The sequence below is a fragment of the Nerophis lumbriciformis genome, linkage group LG02 (genome assembly GCF_033978685.3).
Source record: "Nerophis lumbriciformis linkage group LG02, RoL_Nlum_v2.1, whole genome shotgun sequence".
Classification (NCBI taxonomy): Eukaryota; Metazoa; Chordata; class Actinopteri; order Syngnathiformes; family Syngnathidae; genus Nerophis; species Nerophis lumbriciformis.
In genome coordinates this window covers 27,452,269-27,469,360 of record NC_084549.2, presented here as the reverse complement: position 1 = coordinate 27,469,360, position 17,092 = coordinate 27,452,269, and the positions used below count along the sequence as shown (strand labels likewise).

Genomic DNA, 17,092 nt, shown 5'->3' with positions numbered 1-17,092 from the left:
CTTGCATGGCAGCTCCCTCCATCAGTGTGTGAATGTGTGTGTGAATGGGTAAATGTGGAAGTAGTGTCAAAGCGCTTTGAGTACCTTGAAGGTAGAAAAGCGCTATACAAGTACAACCCATTTATCATTTATTTATTATAATATTAAACATGTATTGGTGGCATTGGGTTTTTTTTTTTAAGCACCAACCCAAACTATAGCAGCACTGTGATCGCAAGTTTGTGTGCCTATTACATAATCGAGTGGTCTGCTGCTTCCTCGCTTCCCTGCACGTTTACTCTAGATCATAAAATCATGCATCTCACCTGGAAAGTAGATGGCTGACAATATAATCCGACAAGTTGGAACACATTAACAGCCTTTTAGGGCCTGCATGGAACTGGCAAGGACGACACAAAATTCGCTTTCTTATGCATTCTACAAATTCTAAAATACGGCTCATGCTAGACGGCTAACAATGCAAATAATGGGAATACGACCTATTCCGCCGATAAAGCCCTCTAATAAACCAACAACATTTTATGTACATGCTGTGTGTGTGTGTGTGTGTGTGTGTGTGTGTGTGTGTGTGTGTAAAGTAGTAAACATATTCTTGACATGTAATATTTATTGTATTTTGGTCATTTTAAGCATTGCCAGAACATTTATTTTTTTGGGTGTATTGAAAGCCCTTTGCAACATTCACAATTTCCTTCAACAGCAGCTACTAATAATGCCAGACTTTGAGTGCCAACGACTACTACTTTAGGACAACTGATGATCCAAAATCCTATATTTTTGGTACTGAATATACAGAATGAGCTAAACGTTTTAGATGTTGTGCGCCAAGCAGTTTAAGCTATAGTGAAACACTTAGCATCAAGTAGCACTACTGCTAATTGCTATACAGGAAATACAAACTACAAACATATGAAACAATCACTTACTGTACAATGTCCTTTTTCAGCACAAGACTTGTGTTCCCCGTTTAGATGAAGAATTCATCACAATCCTCACTCAGGTAAAAAAAAATGCTGGGAGTATTGCTAATTTTTAAGATGGTTTTGAGGTAGGAACTTATTTTTAATGCTTTTACATCTATTTTGTTGTGCTTTTTAATAAAAGGGAACAATATGTTTTCACACTTTGTAGAAATATAAGTGCATAAAGATGAATGACGGTCCCTTACCTGACTTCTGTACGAAATGAGACATGATGATCGAGCATGCTTCTTTCAGCTATTTTGGAGAACAAGCCTTCACAGATCCTTGGAATTAACCCTTTTTCCTCCTGCCGCAACAAAAAAAAAAAAAAAAAAGAGAGAAGTGTTGTATTTAGAACAAAACACTGAAGTGACAGTTTGTAGTTCTTGTATTCACTTAACCATGACTGTCAATGCTTTTCTATTAACACGAAAGCAGCACGCCAAGGCAGCGGCACACAACAAACAATATAAAGCTACTGAAGCTTGGAGGCAATCTCGTGATCTCTTGTTTTAATTACAAAGAAGCAGATAGCAAGCATTAGGAATGTTACGTAATTAACACAGAAGTCGACAGCAGCTGGGATGATGTCCTAATGTGAAATTTACATTAGGGTGGGAAATGGGAGCGCTGCAGGCTGCTGCACTCATCACGTTTTCTGATTAACGGAGAAAAAACAGAGTGCAAAGGAGGGATGTCTGATGAGGTCATCTTCTAAAGGCGTAAAGTGTCGGTTATGGTCACGCTGGGTAAGCACTACCAGGTTGTTTTGCAGGGTAAGTGCTGCAGTGCTGATAACATCGAGACATTGGGGCTTTATTAGATTTAAGACGTGGATGATAAAAAGTTTTGAGTAAATACGCATGCAATTTATAGGACTGGAGACAAACACCAGTTTACAAACAATAAACCCTGTTTCCTTACTAAACTATTTACCAACATATTGGACAAATTCATAAATAAAAGGAACAATCGCGTAGTACGCAAACATCTCAACATGGATGGCATGAATCCAAATAACAGGAAATTACCAATGCAATAGATCATTAACGGTGTACAGCTGCAGTGTTTATGGACTTAAAAACATTTGACACAATTAATCATAATCTCTTACCAAAATTAGAACGGTATGGCATCAGAGGGCTGGTCATGAACTGGGTAAGAAGCTATTTAACCAACAGGAAGCAATAGGTGAAGCGAGGAGTACACACGTCTACAGAGGTAAATATCTTGTGGCGTACCCCAGGGTTTAATAGTAGAACCAAAATTGTTCAATCTCTATATAAACGATATATTTGTAAAGCTACAGGATTTTAAGTTAGTATATTTGCAGACAACGCGACTGCGTTTTTTTCAGGAGACAATACACAGACGCTAATAGAATTAACAGAAGAAATTAACTAACAGTTCGCTTGACAGACAAAATCAGACATTGACATTGTAAAATAAATCAAATGTAGATGTAGGTGTAATAGACGATAAAGAACTAGAAATCTCAAGAAACCTGGTACATGAGAACAGGGGTTATTGCAGCTGATTTGAGGGGTGACAGAACAGTGCCAGAAATTAGTGAGGATTGAGTAATTGCAGTTACGAGAGGGGACAGGGTATGAATGAAAGCTTTGACCAAAGTAGTAGGGAGAGGATCAAGTTGGCAAGTGGATGGTTTAGATTCGCAGACAAGGTTGGTTATTTCAGCAGCAAAGGGGAGATTAAAGTCAGAATGGACGAGAGAAAACAATTGGAACATCAGAGGGGTAGGGTCGTTGAGATCTGGGGGACTAACTGCTAATGGATTGTGTCAATTTTAATATTAAAAAAGTCACAATGGAATTACAGGAGTTGGTGGAGTAAAAATTGGAAGGGAGAGAGTCAGGTGGGTGTAGTGTTTTGTGAACCAGGGAGAATAATGCTTGGGAGTTGCCAGAACCTGACCTGATTAAATCTGCATCATTGTTAGATTTTGCTGTGGAGAGAGAGTCCTTATAGAAGATGAAAAATGTATAGAAGACCTCCTTGTGGATGGTAAGACCAGTCTTCATGTAGAAGCATTCCAGTTGGCAACCTTTAACTTTCAGTTGGTGTAGTTCAGGAGTAAAACAAGGTGCAGATTGGGTAAATGAAACAGTCTGATTAAAAAGGGCTGAGGGAATCCAGTAGATTGTGAAGGCCATTACCGTAGTGACTCAGTAGATCATCAGGTGCAGAATTAAAGTTAATACTGGGAAGGTCAGCAATACCAATGGCCAGTGCGGTTGGATCAGTGTTCTCGATATTACGAAAAAAGATTGTACGGGGTAGTTTGGTTATGAACAATGTCACCTTAACATTAAATAAGTTGTTGAGCATGTTGTCAGATATGGGGAGAGTAGAAGCAGACAAATTGGGAGTTACACCAGAGCAGCAGAGTAGATCCAGGATAGCCTTTTGAATGTGTAGGAAAATCAAACCGCTGCTCAACAAAACAGTCCAGGCATGATATGAAGTTTTTTGTAAAAGGTAGTCATTACCATTGTCAATATGAACATTAAAGTCACCAAGGATAATGACATCAGGGGAATGGGATGAAATGAAAGTGAGGAAGGCAGAAAATTAATTGATGAATTCTGAATTTGACTTAAGTGGATGGTAAACAGTGGCTACAGTGATAGGAGACGGACCATTCAGTTTTATGACAAGGGATTCAAATGACCCATACACCGGCACAGAGACAGGCGAGACTTTCCAGCTATCGCGAGACCACCACCGCGACCGGTCATGCGGGGTTGACAGTTGTAAATATAACCTTAACCTAAATTTAATGTAATTATTGTATGCACAATAATTTAATCATCATGCAGATGTTGAGCATCCGGGCCAGCCAAGGCCAGCCCACTGCCCCATATACCCCCAGAGACGCTGCGCGTCCGATGGGCGGGACAAAGCCCAGCATTTATCCAATGACTCGTCTCGTTTCACAGCAGTTTTTACTTCCCCATTGAAGTCTGTGGACGCCAAGCGTCTATACTGTTTAAAGCACCGTGAAGCTGCAGGAATGAGAGAGAGGAAAGGCGCGTCGTTACCTGTGATAAGAAGCTGATTCTGAACAAAAGAGCGCATTGTAGCGCATATTTAGTCAATAGCATGTACACACAACACTATACAGTGTATTTAATCACTTATGTTTTTACATTTTAGGGGAAGCTGAGCTTCCCTTGCAGTCTCAGAGCAATCGCCACTGGTTCAAATTCAAAATGGCTTGCAGAGTACAAAGAAAAATCCTGATAACATCTTGAACCTTATCGAAAATATCAGACAATATTATTAATCTCATGGCAATCACAACTTGGCCATTTATTTTTGAAAATTTTAGTTATTTATTTTTAATTTTTTTGTGCCACAGATTCAACACAGGACGTGAACAAACATGTGTTAGCAATTGCTATGAAATTGAAAAATGGGTAGCGTTAAAGAAGTTCTGTTTGTTCCTACTCCTTTTTAGACATGTAATGTGTGGTATACCATATTGTAACTGTGTGCAGGTTCAAAATAAACCAATACCAACCAACCAATGTACAAAATGTTAGGTACACCTGCACAATTTCTTTAGGTTTCAATACTAAAGCAATGTTTTGAATGAGAAGAAAAATATTTGCAGTGGTTTTAGACATGCACTAAATCATACAGAGAAGTGTTGCTCATATTTTACCTGAATCACAACAACATGAGGGTGAGAAACACCTCTCCGTAGGACAAATTTGAACATGCTGATGTCCGATTGACACTGACAGAAGTACTGTATGAACTTAAGTAGTTGTCACATAACTGAAAACCTTACCGTGTGACCCATCATTGTGTAGGATTTTCCTGATCCAGTTTGTCCATAGGCAAACACACAAGCATTAAATCCCTCACATGCAGCTTTCAAGACATCATGCCCCAAATCATTAAAAATCTGCAGAAAAGAACAATTGAGCAAACAACCTTGCACTTTAAGACAATACAATTTTTGTTTTTTCAAGTAATTGTTACCATTTCCTGGGATGCAAATGAAGGTTTTCCTTTGTCTGTTGAATCATATGAGAAGTCATAAGAAAATATTTTTGTGTTCTTCTTCTCGCACCCTCGACTAGATGATGTCTAGTTGAAAAGCACACCATCATATAATTATCTGTCTCATAGTGCATTCCTGTTGGAAACACACAGTACCTTATACAGAAATATAGTGTTCCCATCCAAATGGGTCACCTCCTTGGACGATAGTTGCTTTTCTCTGCCGGGAACCAAACATGTCAAAGGTAAACTAGGCCTTAGAATGTATTTTCTTTTACCTTTTGTTAAGTGGACGGACTCGGACAGCAACAAGAACTGAAGCCATGACAGTGAAAGGGGTCTGCGGCCTTCTGTGAGGGAAATGTGCGTCTATATGACCCTGAACACACCAGCAACCAATTAGCACACCTGTGTGACCTGTCTTTTGACAAATTACTTTTAGTTGTCCTTTATTTGTTCTCCGGCAGAGGTCACTGTTTACAAACTATAATACATGTCCATGCTTTAAAATGTGATTATAATCACATATAGTGAACTTATCCTCGTTTTTATTACTTTACCTATTATTACTTAAAGTGTGTGCAGTCTGCTTTAATTTTCATTTAATAACACACCCACGAACACACGAGACTACTGTATATTATAACAGGACTGTATCATTTGCATTTTCCCGTTAACTCGCGCAATATTGTGTGGTTATATTATGACACTCACATGTGTAGTGAATGGCGACGATTAGATATCTGCATATTTGCAAAATAAACACGCAGTTTGAGTAGCGCTAGGAAATCCGAGGTTTCCGATTGCAATTGAATGCACCACGTGACTAACGTGTCCCATGATGCATTACGGCGACCAGTTGCGACTTTCAAATGTGTGCAGGAAGTTTCGAGCTCACCCGAAAAACATTTGAAAAGTTGCTTTTTAACAAATCACCACAGTCGACAACAGTGTTAACATATTAGTAATGAAGCAGCCATCGCCGCCTACAAAAAACAAAGCTGAGGAAATCGATAAGACGACGGCTATAGCGATGCTAAATGTTCCCGAGGATTCAACATGTCGTGGTTCCGCCGAAGGTAAAAGATCGTCAATCATTCGTGTTTGAAAATATATATGTTGGTCTTTGTAAAGGAATAAATTACCACTGTGTCGTGCTCAAACAATATAGGTCTGCAATGTTATTTATGGAACATGGGGGACGCTGGGACCCAGGGCAGCAGGTTGTAACTTTTCCTTTAAAAGAAGAGTCTAAAGCAGGGGTTCCCAAACCGGATCCGAACCGCCAGCGTCCAAAATCCGGCCCGCGGGATGTCCCAAGTTCCATCCATCCATTTTCTACCGCTTGTCCCTTTTGGGGTCGTGGGGGGTGCCGGAGCCCATCTCAGCTGCACTCGGGCGGAAGGCGGGGTACACCCTGGACAAGTCGCTATCTCATCACAGGGCCAACACAGATAGACAACATTCACACACTAGGGCCAATTTAGTGTTGCCAATCAACCTATCCCCAGGTGCATGTCTTTGGAGGTGGGAGGAAGCCGGAGTACCCGGAGGGAACCCGCGCAGTCACGGGGAGGACATGCAAACTCCACACAGAAAGATACCGAGCGCAGGATCGAACCCAGGACCTTCGTATTGTGAGGCAGACGCACTTACCCCTGTTCCACCGTGCTGCCCCCAGGCAAATCATATTGTCTGAAAATGCATTTTCCCATCAATAACGTGACATCATCACGCTCAGTCAATTAGTGTGCCAGGAATATATATATATGTATACATATATATACATATATATGTATACCCAATTTTTTTAACCCAATGCGGCCCCCCGAGCCCTGGTTTAAAGGATAGGGTCGTCCTTCTAAGTCTTGTAGTTTTGAAGTATCAACGGATCACTTCAGAATAATTCAATTCAACAGAAGTCTAACTGGAACCTTGTTAGAGGAAATTAGCACATGTATATCCACACAGTGCTGCCGCCAGCTACGAACACCTTCAGCCATAGATATGGATGAGTAGATAGTAGCTGGACGATTATGGGAAAATAATGTATTATTATTCATTAATTGGAAAACTTTAGTATTTATTGTACCACCAAAACTAAATTTTAAAGATCAGAGGATATAAATTAGTAACAAATAAACCTCCACAAGTACAAAATTAGGTATTTATTATACCACCAAAACTCAATTTTATTATAACATTTAAAAGAACAGAGGATATAAATAAGTAACAAATAATCCACTGCGAGTAAAACAATAATAATAGTAACAACGATAAATTAGAATAAAATAGCAATATTAAAGAAAAACAACAATAAAACTCAGTTTTTCCCTTTTAGTTTTTTGGAATTCAGTGTTTTATTTTTACACTTATTTACCACATTAGAGTGGGTGTGCTGTTTGTGTCATTAATACAATTTTATTAAAATATTTGTAAATTAAATGCAAAAATCCTCACATTTATTAGTGTAATGCATCTTTGGCCAATTTTGACCAGTATTTAAAGTCTGAGCATAATACTTGTGCGCACTTTTTGTGTCTTTTTACACATTGAAATAAGAAAGGACGCGCACTTTCAGACGCAGATTTTTTATTTATTTTTTACCGACCCTGCCTTCTTTGTGTCAAAACAGTGTTTTGTTTATATTTGCAGAGTCAAATTTCCTTCCCCGTTTATTGCGTTTTTGTTGGTCGACTTCAAAGTAACGAATTTTCCGGTACAATTTCTTACATTTTGATTTGCCAAAAGTTTTATCAATCACAAATACTGCATTTCCGGCATTAGGACTCCCACGTGTTATTGTTTTTGCCATGGCGAGCAATAAACCCAATAAAACCACTTTGCAGCAAATGGCTCACTTATGAAAATGGAAAGATGTTTTACACGCCATGTAAACAGGCTAATAAAAAGAACACCTTTACGATCGGGTGCACTGATTTTCAACGATCCAGCCTCACCAGGCACCAAGAATCATCATGTTGAATCCTGCTTGTCGGCTCCCAGATCGTGGTCGGGGGGGTAACACCCTCCATTTTACCCGGCAGTGGGTCCCTACAGTTCCGCTCTTTGGTCGGAATGACGAGGCCGTCGATTTGTTACAACTCTTTATGTTTTCCACAAAGCCAAGCGGACATCCACCATGCTATTAAGACTCCTAGCGTTACCTCTCCTAACTTGCCGACTCACTTACACACGTCACTCACCCCACATACCGCCATTCTTAAAGGGGAACACACAGCTTATGGCCATTACCAAGCCAGAGATGAAATGCTAGAGGCATTGAGTGCAACTGTATTAAATGACATTGAAACTAACTTGCCAAATTCTAAGTTTGTTGGTATTATTTGCCATGAAAGTGTAGATGTGGCGGTTTTTAAAGGACTGATGATCTACATACAGGTGAGAATAATCACTTTAATGTGTCATATGCATGTATGCCCTGGCACACCATTATTATCATTTCATGACCGAAGCAAAAATAAATACACCTACAAATACAAAATACAAATAAATCAATATTTGTTCAATTCAAATATAGAAAAAAAAATACCGGCAGCGGTAAAGTTTAGATCCATGAAGGAAAGATGAAAGTGAATGAATGTTTATAACTGAATACATTTACATATGCATTACAATTAGTTTTCTTTTGTATTGTTTTTTTTGATGAATTAACGTTTATTACAACCATTTTCCAAAACACAATATAGAATGTAAGATATAACAGGATAATGCATACATTTTAGGGCTGGGCGATATATCGCGGGTTTGTCTCTGTGCGATATAGAAAATGACTATATCGTGATATTCAAGTACCGGTATACGTTCTCACGCAGTTGCTTTTAGCTGCGTACATTACACTGCAGGCTGTTCCCACTCTTTCTTGTCTGTCCTTCTCACAGACAGCGAGCGCACCTTCTTACATACGTCACATACTGTCACGTCATACGTCACATACGTATACGCCCTCACGCAGCAGAGAGGTAGCAGCATGGCTAAAGTTAGCTGTGGTGCGAGGGGTAATACGAGAGAGAGAAGATGTGAATCTGGTAACAAATGAAGGAAGAATTAATTCCCAAGAAAAACAGCACGGGGTCCATCGTCTGGCGGTGGTTTGGCTTCAAGTGGGAATATGTTGAACAGACAACCGTAATTTGTCAAGCGTGGGGAAAAAGCATTGCTACAAAAAGTAGCATTACTGCTAATATCTAGCATCATTTGAAAAGTCACCTGCTAGAGAATGTAGAGTGCTTACTCCGCATGTCAACATCTCCATTCGGTGCCACACGCCCACACCATCAAAATGCCGAGGCAAACATTTCCAGATCAACGCCGTATGAAAAAAATAGTCAACAACAAAAGAGATAACGTCCACATAGCGAAGGACGTACACAATTTGATTTCCTATTAAGCAGCTAATTTTTTTTTGACACTTATTGAAATATCTTGTGTGACATGTACAAAAGTGCACTTTATTTGTTTTAAACTATTGTAGTGGCGTTCTGTACAAAAAGTGCACTTTAATTTAGTGTTGTTTTGATTTGTCAACTTAGAGACATCATGCACAAAAGTGCACTAATAGCTTGTTTTAAAATGACTGACAATTTTGCACTTTCTGTTTTGGAAATGACATGAATGTTTGTGCCACTGCTTAATAACTGTTTAATGAATACAGTGTTGGTCAATTGACTTAGTTGTGATTTCCCTCTCTGCATGAAAGTTTAAAATGAGCATATATTAATGCAGTATGAACAAGAATGTTTTAATGTAGACACATAAAATCATCATACTGCTGTGATTATATGTATCAAGTGTTAATTCTAGGCTAAGGCAAAATATCGAGAGACATATATCGTGTATCGCGATATGGCCTAAAATTATCGAGATATTTAAAAAAAGGCCATATCGCCCAGCCCTATTATGTAGTACGTTTTTATTTAATCCAGGACTTTCACTGGTGAATACTATTCACACCATCAAGCAAAGGGTTTTGAAAATAACCTAAATAATTATTAATAATTTCCAGGAGTTATCTCACCCTCTGAGAAGTCTCAATTTTACTAATGATTTCGAATGTTGTAAAAATGTGTACAATAAATATTACATTTCAACATTTCTGTCAACAAAGATTTGCGTAAGTCATTTTGACAGTTGGCTAATATAGCTATTATAGACACTTACATCATGTGGTGTCTTCATTATAACACTTACACAAAGCTTTCAATTTTTTTCGGCTCCAGACAGATTTTTTTTCATTTTTATTTTCGGTCCAATATGGCTTTTTTAACATTTTGGGTTGCCGACCCCTGGCCTAATGCATTCTTACTCTCATTGTGTTGACAGAAAACACACAGGAGGGACATTGCATCATGACCGCCAGTCCTCAGCATTGCAAGACAGCTGAGAGTGACTCAGAGATGTCGAGAAGAGCAAAGGAGGAAGGCTGCATGAATGTTGTCTTCCCGGGAACTGTGACTAAGGAAGGCTGCTGCCGTTTTGTCAGCGAGGTCCTCAAATTTATTTTATATCAAAGACAACAACTGCCCATGACCTTTGACCAACTGGTGTACTCTCAGAGGAAACAAGATAAATCGGTGAAAATATCAGACCTTATTGCACATTATTTTTTTATCATTGACAGAATTTCAGAATTTTGCCCATCGTTTATAAACCTTTTGTGAGACAAGCACCCTTTTTTTTTTAATGCACTCTAACTCGTAAATAAACGCTAGCAAGACTCCGCAAACTTTGAAGGTAAAGGAAGACGATCTATTCCACCTATTAAGTGCTGTAAAAAAATATCGAAAACCTCAGATTTGTATACATCTTGCAAGTACTGTATACAGTCGTGGTCAAAAGAACATAATACCATGGCTGTCTTGAGTTTCTAATAATTTCTACAACTCTTACTTTTTTGTGATAGAGTGATTGGAGCACATACTTGTTTGTCACAAAAAACATTCATGAAGTTTGGTTCTTTTATGAATTTGGTATAGGTCTACTGAAAATGTGACCAAATCTGCTGGGTCAAAAGTATACATACAGCAATGTTAATATTTGGTTTAGGGCTGCAACAACTAATCGATTAAATCTATTATAAAAATAGTTGGCGATTAATTTAGTCATCGATTCGTTGGATCTATGCTATGCGCATGCGCAGAGGCTACTTTTTTTTTCTTTTTTTTTAATACACCTTTATTTATAATCTGCAACATTTACAAACAGCTGAGAAACAATAATCAAAATAAGTATGGTGCCAGTATAATGGTTGTTTTTTTTCAATAAAATACTGGAAAGGATAGAAATGTAGTTTGTCTCTTTTATCCGATTATTAATCGATTAATGGAAGTAATAATGTACAGATTAATCGATTATCAAATTAGTTGTTAGTTGCAGCCCTAATTTGGTTACATGTCTTTTGGCAAGTTTCACTGCAATAAGGCGCTTTTGGTAGCCACCCACAAGCTTCTAGCAAGCTTCTGGTTGAATTTTTGACCACTCCTCTTGACAAAATTGGTGCAGTTCAACTAAATGTGTTGGTTTTCTGACATGGACTTGTTTCTTCAGCATTGTCCACACATTTAAGTCAGTACTTTGGGAAGGCCATTCTAAAACCTTTGTTCAAGCCTGGTTTAGCCATTCCTTTACCACTTTTGACATGTGTTTGGGGTCATTGTCCTGTTAGAACACCCAACCTCTGGGCTGATGATTTTAGGTTGTCCTGAAGAATTTGGAGGTAATCATCCTTTTTCATTGTCCCATTTACTCTCTGTAAAGAAACAGTTCCATTGGCAGCAAAACAGGCCCAAAGCATAATACTACCACCACCATGCTTGATGGTATGAATGATGTTCCTGGGATTAAAGGCCTCACCTTTGCTCCTTCAAACATATTGCTGGGTAATGTGGCCAAACAGCTCAATTTTTGTTTCATCTGACCACATAACTTTCCTCCAGAAGGTCTTATCTTTGTCCATGTTATGTCAGATGAAACAAAAATGTAGCTGTTTGGCTACAATACCCAGCAATATGTTTGGAGGAGAAAAAGTGAGGCCTGTAATCCCAGGAACACCATACCTAGCGTCAAGTATGGTGGTGCTGAAGAAACAAGTCCATGTCAGGAAACCAACAAATTTAGCTGAACTGTACCAATTGTGTCAAGAGGAGTGGTCAAAAATTCAACCAGAAGCTTGTGGATGGCTACCAAAAGTGCCTTATTGCAGTGAAACTTGCCAAGGGACATGTAACCAAATATTAACATTGCTGTCTGTATACTTTTGACCCAGCAGATTTGGTCACATTTTTAGTAGACCCATAATAAATTCATAAAATAACCAAACTTCATGAATGTTTTTTGTGACAAACAAGTGTGCTCCAATCACTCTATCACAAAAATAACAGTTGTAGAAATGATTAGAAACTCAAGACAGCCATGACATTATGTTCTTTACAAGTGTATGTAAACTTTTGGCCACGACTGTATATGTATTGTATTAACCGGCACATTCCTAATAACATGTAATATTCACGTATTTTGCTTATTTTAAGCTGAAGGAAAAACATTATATTTTTTAGCCTGAATATAAATAAAGGGGATGAGCTGCGAGTTTTAGAAGCTGAGGGATAAGCAGCTCCAGCAATTAGCAGTATTTCTAAGTGCTAAACAAGAACTACAAACTACGAATATAATCAAACAATCACTTGCTGTACAATGTCTTCTCTCACTGGGATGTTCATATCTTCCCATTTAGATAAAGAATTAATCATCCTTACGCAGGTATAAAAAATTAAAAAAAAAGTTTGTTTTGTGTGTGTCGGTCTAACTTCTCAGTTTATGGCCACAACCTTTTACTATACAAGTGAGAGGCATGATTTATAATCTCAAATTAACTTTTACCAACTCAGAGGCGGTGCAACAGCTCACCGGCTCGGTATGTCAATGTTGCAGCAAAGGCTTGTTACTTCTCTGTGATCATGGCACCGCTATAAGTCGTTCCTCTGCATTAGCGTTTGGTAAATGTTCATGTCACAGTATGTAAATGGGATATAGTTGGCGGTTTTTGGATGTTTTTTATAAGGCTTAATGGCCGCAATAGATGACTCGCATTAGTTTTAGTTAGGGATGTCGATAATGGCTTTTTGTCGATATCCGATATTGTCAAACTCTTTAATTACCGATATCAACCGATATATACAGTCGTGGAATTAACACATCATGCCTAATTTGGACAACCAGGTATGGTGAAGATAAGGTACTTTTAAGGGACTGCGTGGCGCAGTGGAAGAGTGGCCGTGCGCGACCCGAGGGTCCCTGGTTCAATCCCCACCTAGTACCAACCTCGTCATGTCCGTTGTGTCCTGAGCAAGACACTTCACCCTTGCTCCTGATGGGTGCTGGTTAGCGCCTTGCATGGCAGCTCCCTCCATCAGTGTGTGAATGTGTGTGTGAATGGGTAAATGTGGAAGTAGTGTCAAAGCGCTTTGAGTACCGGTACCTTGAAGGTAGAAAAGCGCTATACAAGTACAACCCATTTATTATTTACTTTTTAAAAAAGTAATAAAATAAGATAAATAAATTAAAAACCTTTTCTTGAATAAAAAAGAAAGTAAAACAATATAAAAACAGTTACATAGAAACTAGTATTTAATGAAAATTAGTAAAATTAACTGTTAAAGGTTAGTACTATTAGTGGACCAGCAGCACGCACATCATGTGCTTACGGACTGTATCCCTTGCAGACTGTATTGATATATATAATGTAGGAACCAGAATATTAATAACAAAGAAACAACCCTTTTGTGTGAATGTGTAAATGGGGGAGGAAGGTTTTTTGGGTTGGTGCACTAATTGTAAGTGTATCTTGTGTTTTTTATGTTGATTTAATAAAAAATAAAAAATTAAACGATACCGATAATAAAAAAAACAATACTGATAATTTCCGATATCAATCAATCAATCAATGTTTATTTATATAGCCCTAAATCACAAGTGTCTCAAAGGGCTGCACAAGCCACAACGACATCCTCGGTACAGAGCCCACATAAGGGCAAGGAAAAACTCACCCCAGTGGGACGTCAATGTGAATGACTATGAGAAACCTTGGAGAGGACCGCATATGAGGGTAACCCTCCCCCTATAGGGGAGACCGAATGCAATGGATGTCGAGTGGGTCGGACATAATATTGTGAGAGTCCAGTCCATAGTGGATCCAACATAATAGTAAGAGTCCAGTCCATAGTGGGGCCAGCAGGACACCATCCCGAGCGGAGACGATATTACATTTTAACACATTTATCGGCATCGACATCTCTAGTTTTAGTGTTAGCGACCTTGTACTTGCTGTGTTTTACAAATTTGAGTGCAAAAAAAAAAAAGAAATGTGTTCTTGTCTTACATAGGGATTGTGAATGATAGACATAACAACATTTAAAAAAGTGCAGTTACCGTTTAAAATTAAGTGTGTTTGTTTTGTAACCTCCCAGGATGAAGCTGTCGTGAGTCAGAAGCAAGTTCATCAGGCTAATTTAAACAGGCGAAAGTGTCAAAAGACGCTGCAGGCCGTGGAGGAGGTGCTGCAGCAGCTGGAAGTGCTCTTCTCCATGAGCCATGTCCCCCGAGTGCTGCTGCTCATAGGTGGCTCAGTCATCCTCCCCAAGGAGAGCTACGAGATCAACATGGAGAATCTGGTATTGGACGGGGGGGGTCACTGCCTCCGTGTGTCGACGTGCTTAAGACATCTCTTCCGCTCGCTCTTTGTCGCTGACTTCTTGTCTGACAGCGGCCCCGTGCGTTTAACCACAACCAGAGTCTTAGCGCTGGCCCACAGGGACTGCGGGGTAGGTTGGTTCCACCCTAAACTGCACTTTAAACTGCCAACATGTGTGAAAAATCAAATCATTGCACTTTCTAGTGATCCATGCAGCTGCGGCAACACTAACATGGACTGTCAGGAGTATGTTTGGTTTCAAGCACCCACAGCCATCAATGGCTTTTGTCTCTAAAAAAAAAAAAAGGGTATTATTTGTGCTGCTTTTTAAACTGGAGGAATTTTAAATATTTAAGTATTGACGTATTTTTACGTACAGTATATAGTTTTAAATATTTGTATGAATGATTTCATGGTCAACTTCAAGTTGCATCATGTATAAAAACTCATTCTTACTTGAAATCTGTCTAATGCTGACTTTTTTGCTATCAAAACATTAGGCTGTCATTAGTATGCATCATTTATTAAATTGTTTTTGTCAGTGAATGGGCTAAAAAAATACCAGAAATAGGCTAATATCATTAATTTTAAATACTGGCATATGTGTGACTATTCCTCCACGATCACAGAGGATTATCATCTTCACATTTCAGTATTTCTGTCTCTGCAAATTGACCAAACCTGTTCACAAGTACCGGTACTTAAATCATGATAAATATAGCTCGCACAGCAATAGTCCATTTCAGTTTTTCTTTTGTGTATTTACCTAATGATTCAACTTTATTCATTAAGAATAAATATACAACAGTATATGTTCACATTGCTGAGAGAGAAGGGAAAAGTTTACTTCTTTAATTCAAAGTGTTTACATTGCACATCAAGCATGTTTACTTGTGGGTGTTTTTTTGTTTTTTATTTGCTGTCCTCAGAATGCCAGATAGTGCAAATTAATAAAATAAATAGCATTAAGAGTACAAAATCTGAAAATAATTCATTTGCTTAAAACCGAGACTGCAAATATAAAATGTACAATTCAGTAGATATAGAGGATTACCACATGAAGAAACAGTAAAGGGTAGCCAGGGGAACAGTCAGGCCAGTGATTCTCAAGCTGTCAGATCCATGTACAGAGTGAGTACGGACAACCCGCTTTCAAGCGGGCTCCTTAATGATTGGTCAAAAGGCACTCACGTGACTACAAGGCGCCATGTTGTGTACCATTTTGAAGCAGCAGGTACTAAATAAGGCGCCTGTTGTTAACTTGTCAATATTCTCTGTACACGGCTCTGCAAACTGATACGCCAAAAAAAACACTTAATTAAATATTCAAACACAGTATTACTGTTTAAACTGTGTGCAATGCAATGGCCAAACATTAAATATACTTGCTATGTAAAACCTCTGCCTTGTTTTTAATGAATACTTAGGCTGCTATGCTACTGTATTTTATTGTTGGTCATTATGGTGGTACTTGCAGAGCCAAGGGATTACTGAGGTGGTACTTGGTGAAAAAAGATGAGAACCATGTAGGCCTTTAAAGCCATGACGTCAATCAATCAGTCAATCAAAGTTTATTTATATAGCCCTAAATCACGAATGTCTCAAAAGGCTGCACAAGCCACAACGAAATCCTTGGCTCAGATCACTCTACATCAGGGGTCGGGAACCTTTTTGGCTGAGAGAGCCATGAAAGCCAAATATTTTATAATGTATTTCTGTGACAGCCATATAATATTTTTTAACACTGAATACAACTAAATGCGTGCATTTTTAAGTAAGATCAACATTTTTAGAGTATAATAAGTCTCATAGGGCAGCACCGTGGAAGAGGGGTTAGTGCGTCTGCCTCACAATACGAAGGTCCTGAGTAGTCCTGGGTTCAATCCCGGGCTCGGGATCTTTCTGTGTTGAGTTTGCATGTCCTCCCCGTGACTGCGTGGGTTCCCTCCGGGTACTCCGGCTTCCTCCCACCTCCAAAGACATGCACCTGGGGATAGGTTGATTGGCAACACTAAATTGGCCCTAGTGTGTGAATGTTGTCTGTCTATCTGTGTCGGCCCTGCGATGAGGTGGCAACTTGTCCAGGGAGTACCGCGCCTTCCGCCCGATTGTAGCTGAGATAGGCTCCAGCGACCCCGAAGGGAATAAGCGGTAGAAAATGGATGGATGGAATAGGTCTCATATTCTTTTTAATAACATTGTTATTCTGAAGCCAACCAATAATAAATCAAATACTTCTTACCATTAATGCGACTTCTTGAAGAGGTGGGGTAGAAAACGGATGGATGGATTAAAATGCATGAGAGTGTTTTATATTTTGAACGTTATTTTTAACACTGTGATTACCAGCGGAATTATTCAGTACTTATCGTGTTCAACAATGTCAGCTAAG

At 38.9% G+C, this 17,092-nt stretch overlaps 2 protein-coding genes across 3 annotated transcripts in view; one reads left to right on the top strand and one right to left on the bottom strand.

The window, feature by feature from the left end:
- Window positions 1–5,392, bottom strand: part of kif16bb (kinesin family member 16Bb) — a 51,449-nt gene extending 46,057 nt beyond the window's left edge. For both annotated transcript variants that reach the window (XM_061960206.1, XM_061960214.1), the window contains exons 1-5: window positions 5,273–5,392; window positions 5,151–5,214; window positions 4,974–5,081; window positions 4,780–4,896; window positions 1,169–1,269 (exon numbers count right to left, since the gene is read on the bottom strand). In XM_061960206.1, coding sequence (XP_061816190.1) covers window positions 1,169–1,269; window positions 4,780–4,896; window positions 4,974–5,081; window positions 5,151–5,214; window positions 5,273–5,319 — 437 coding nt within the window. In that variant the 5' untranslated portion in view covers window positions 5,320–5,392. The remainder of the gene's footprint in view (window positions 1–1,168; window positions 1,270–4,779; window positions 4,897–4,973; window positions 5,082–5,150; window positions 5,215–5,272) is intronic.
- A 415-nt stretch (window positions 5,393–5,807) lies between these two features.
- Window positions 5,808–15,371, top strand: mad2l1bp (MAD2L1 binding protein). The gene is made up of 3 exons (XM_061960194.1): window positions 5,808–6,073; window positions 10,338–10,588; window positions 14,477–15,371. Exons 1-3 carry the CDS (start codon window positions 5,962–5,964, stop codon window positions 14,993–14,995), a joined length of 882 nt encoding a protein of 293 aa, XP_061816178.1. The 5' UTR covers window positions 5,808–5,961; the 3' UTR covers window positions 14,996–15,371.
- Window positions 15,372–17,092: the final 1,721 nt, after the last annotated feature.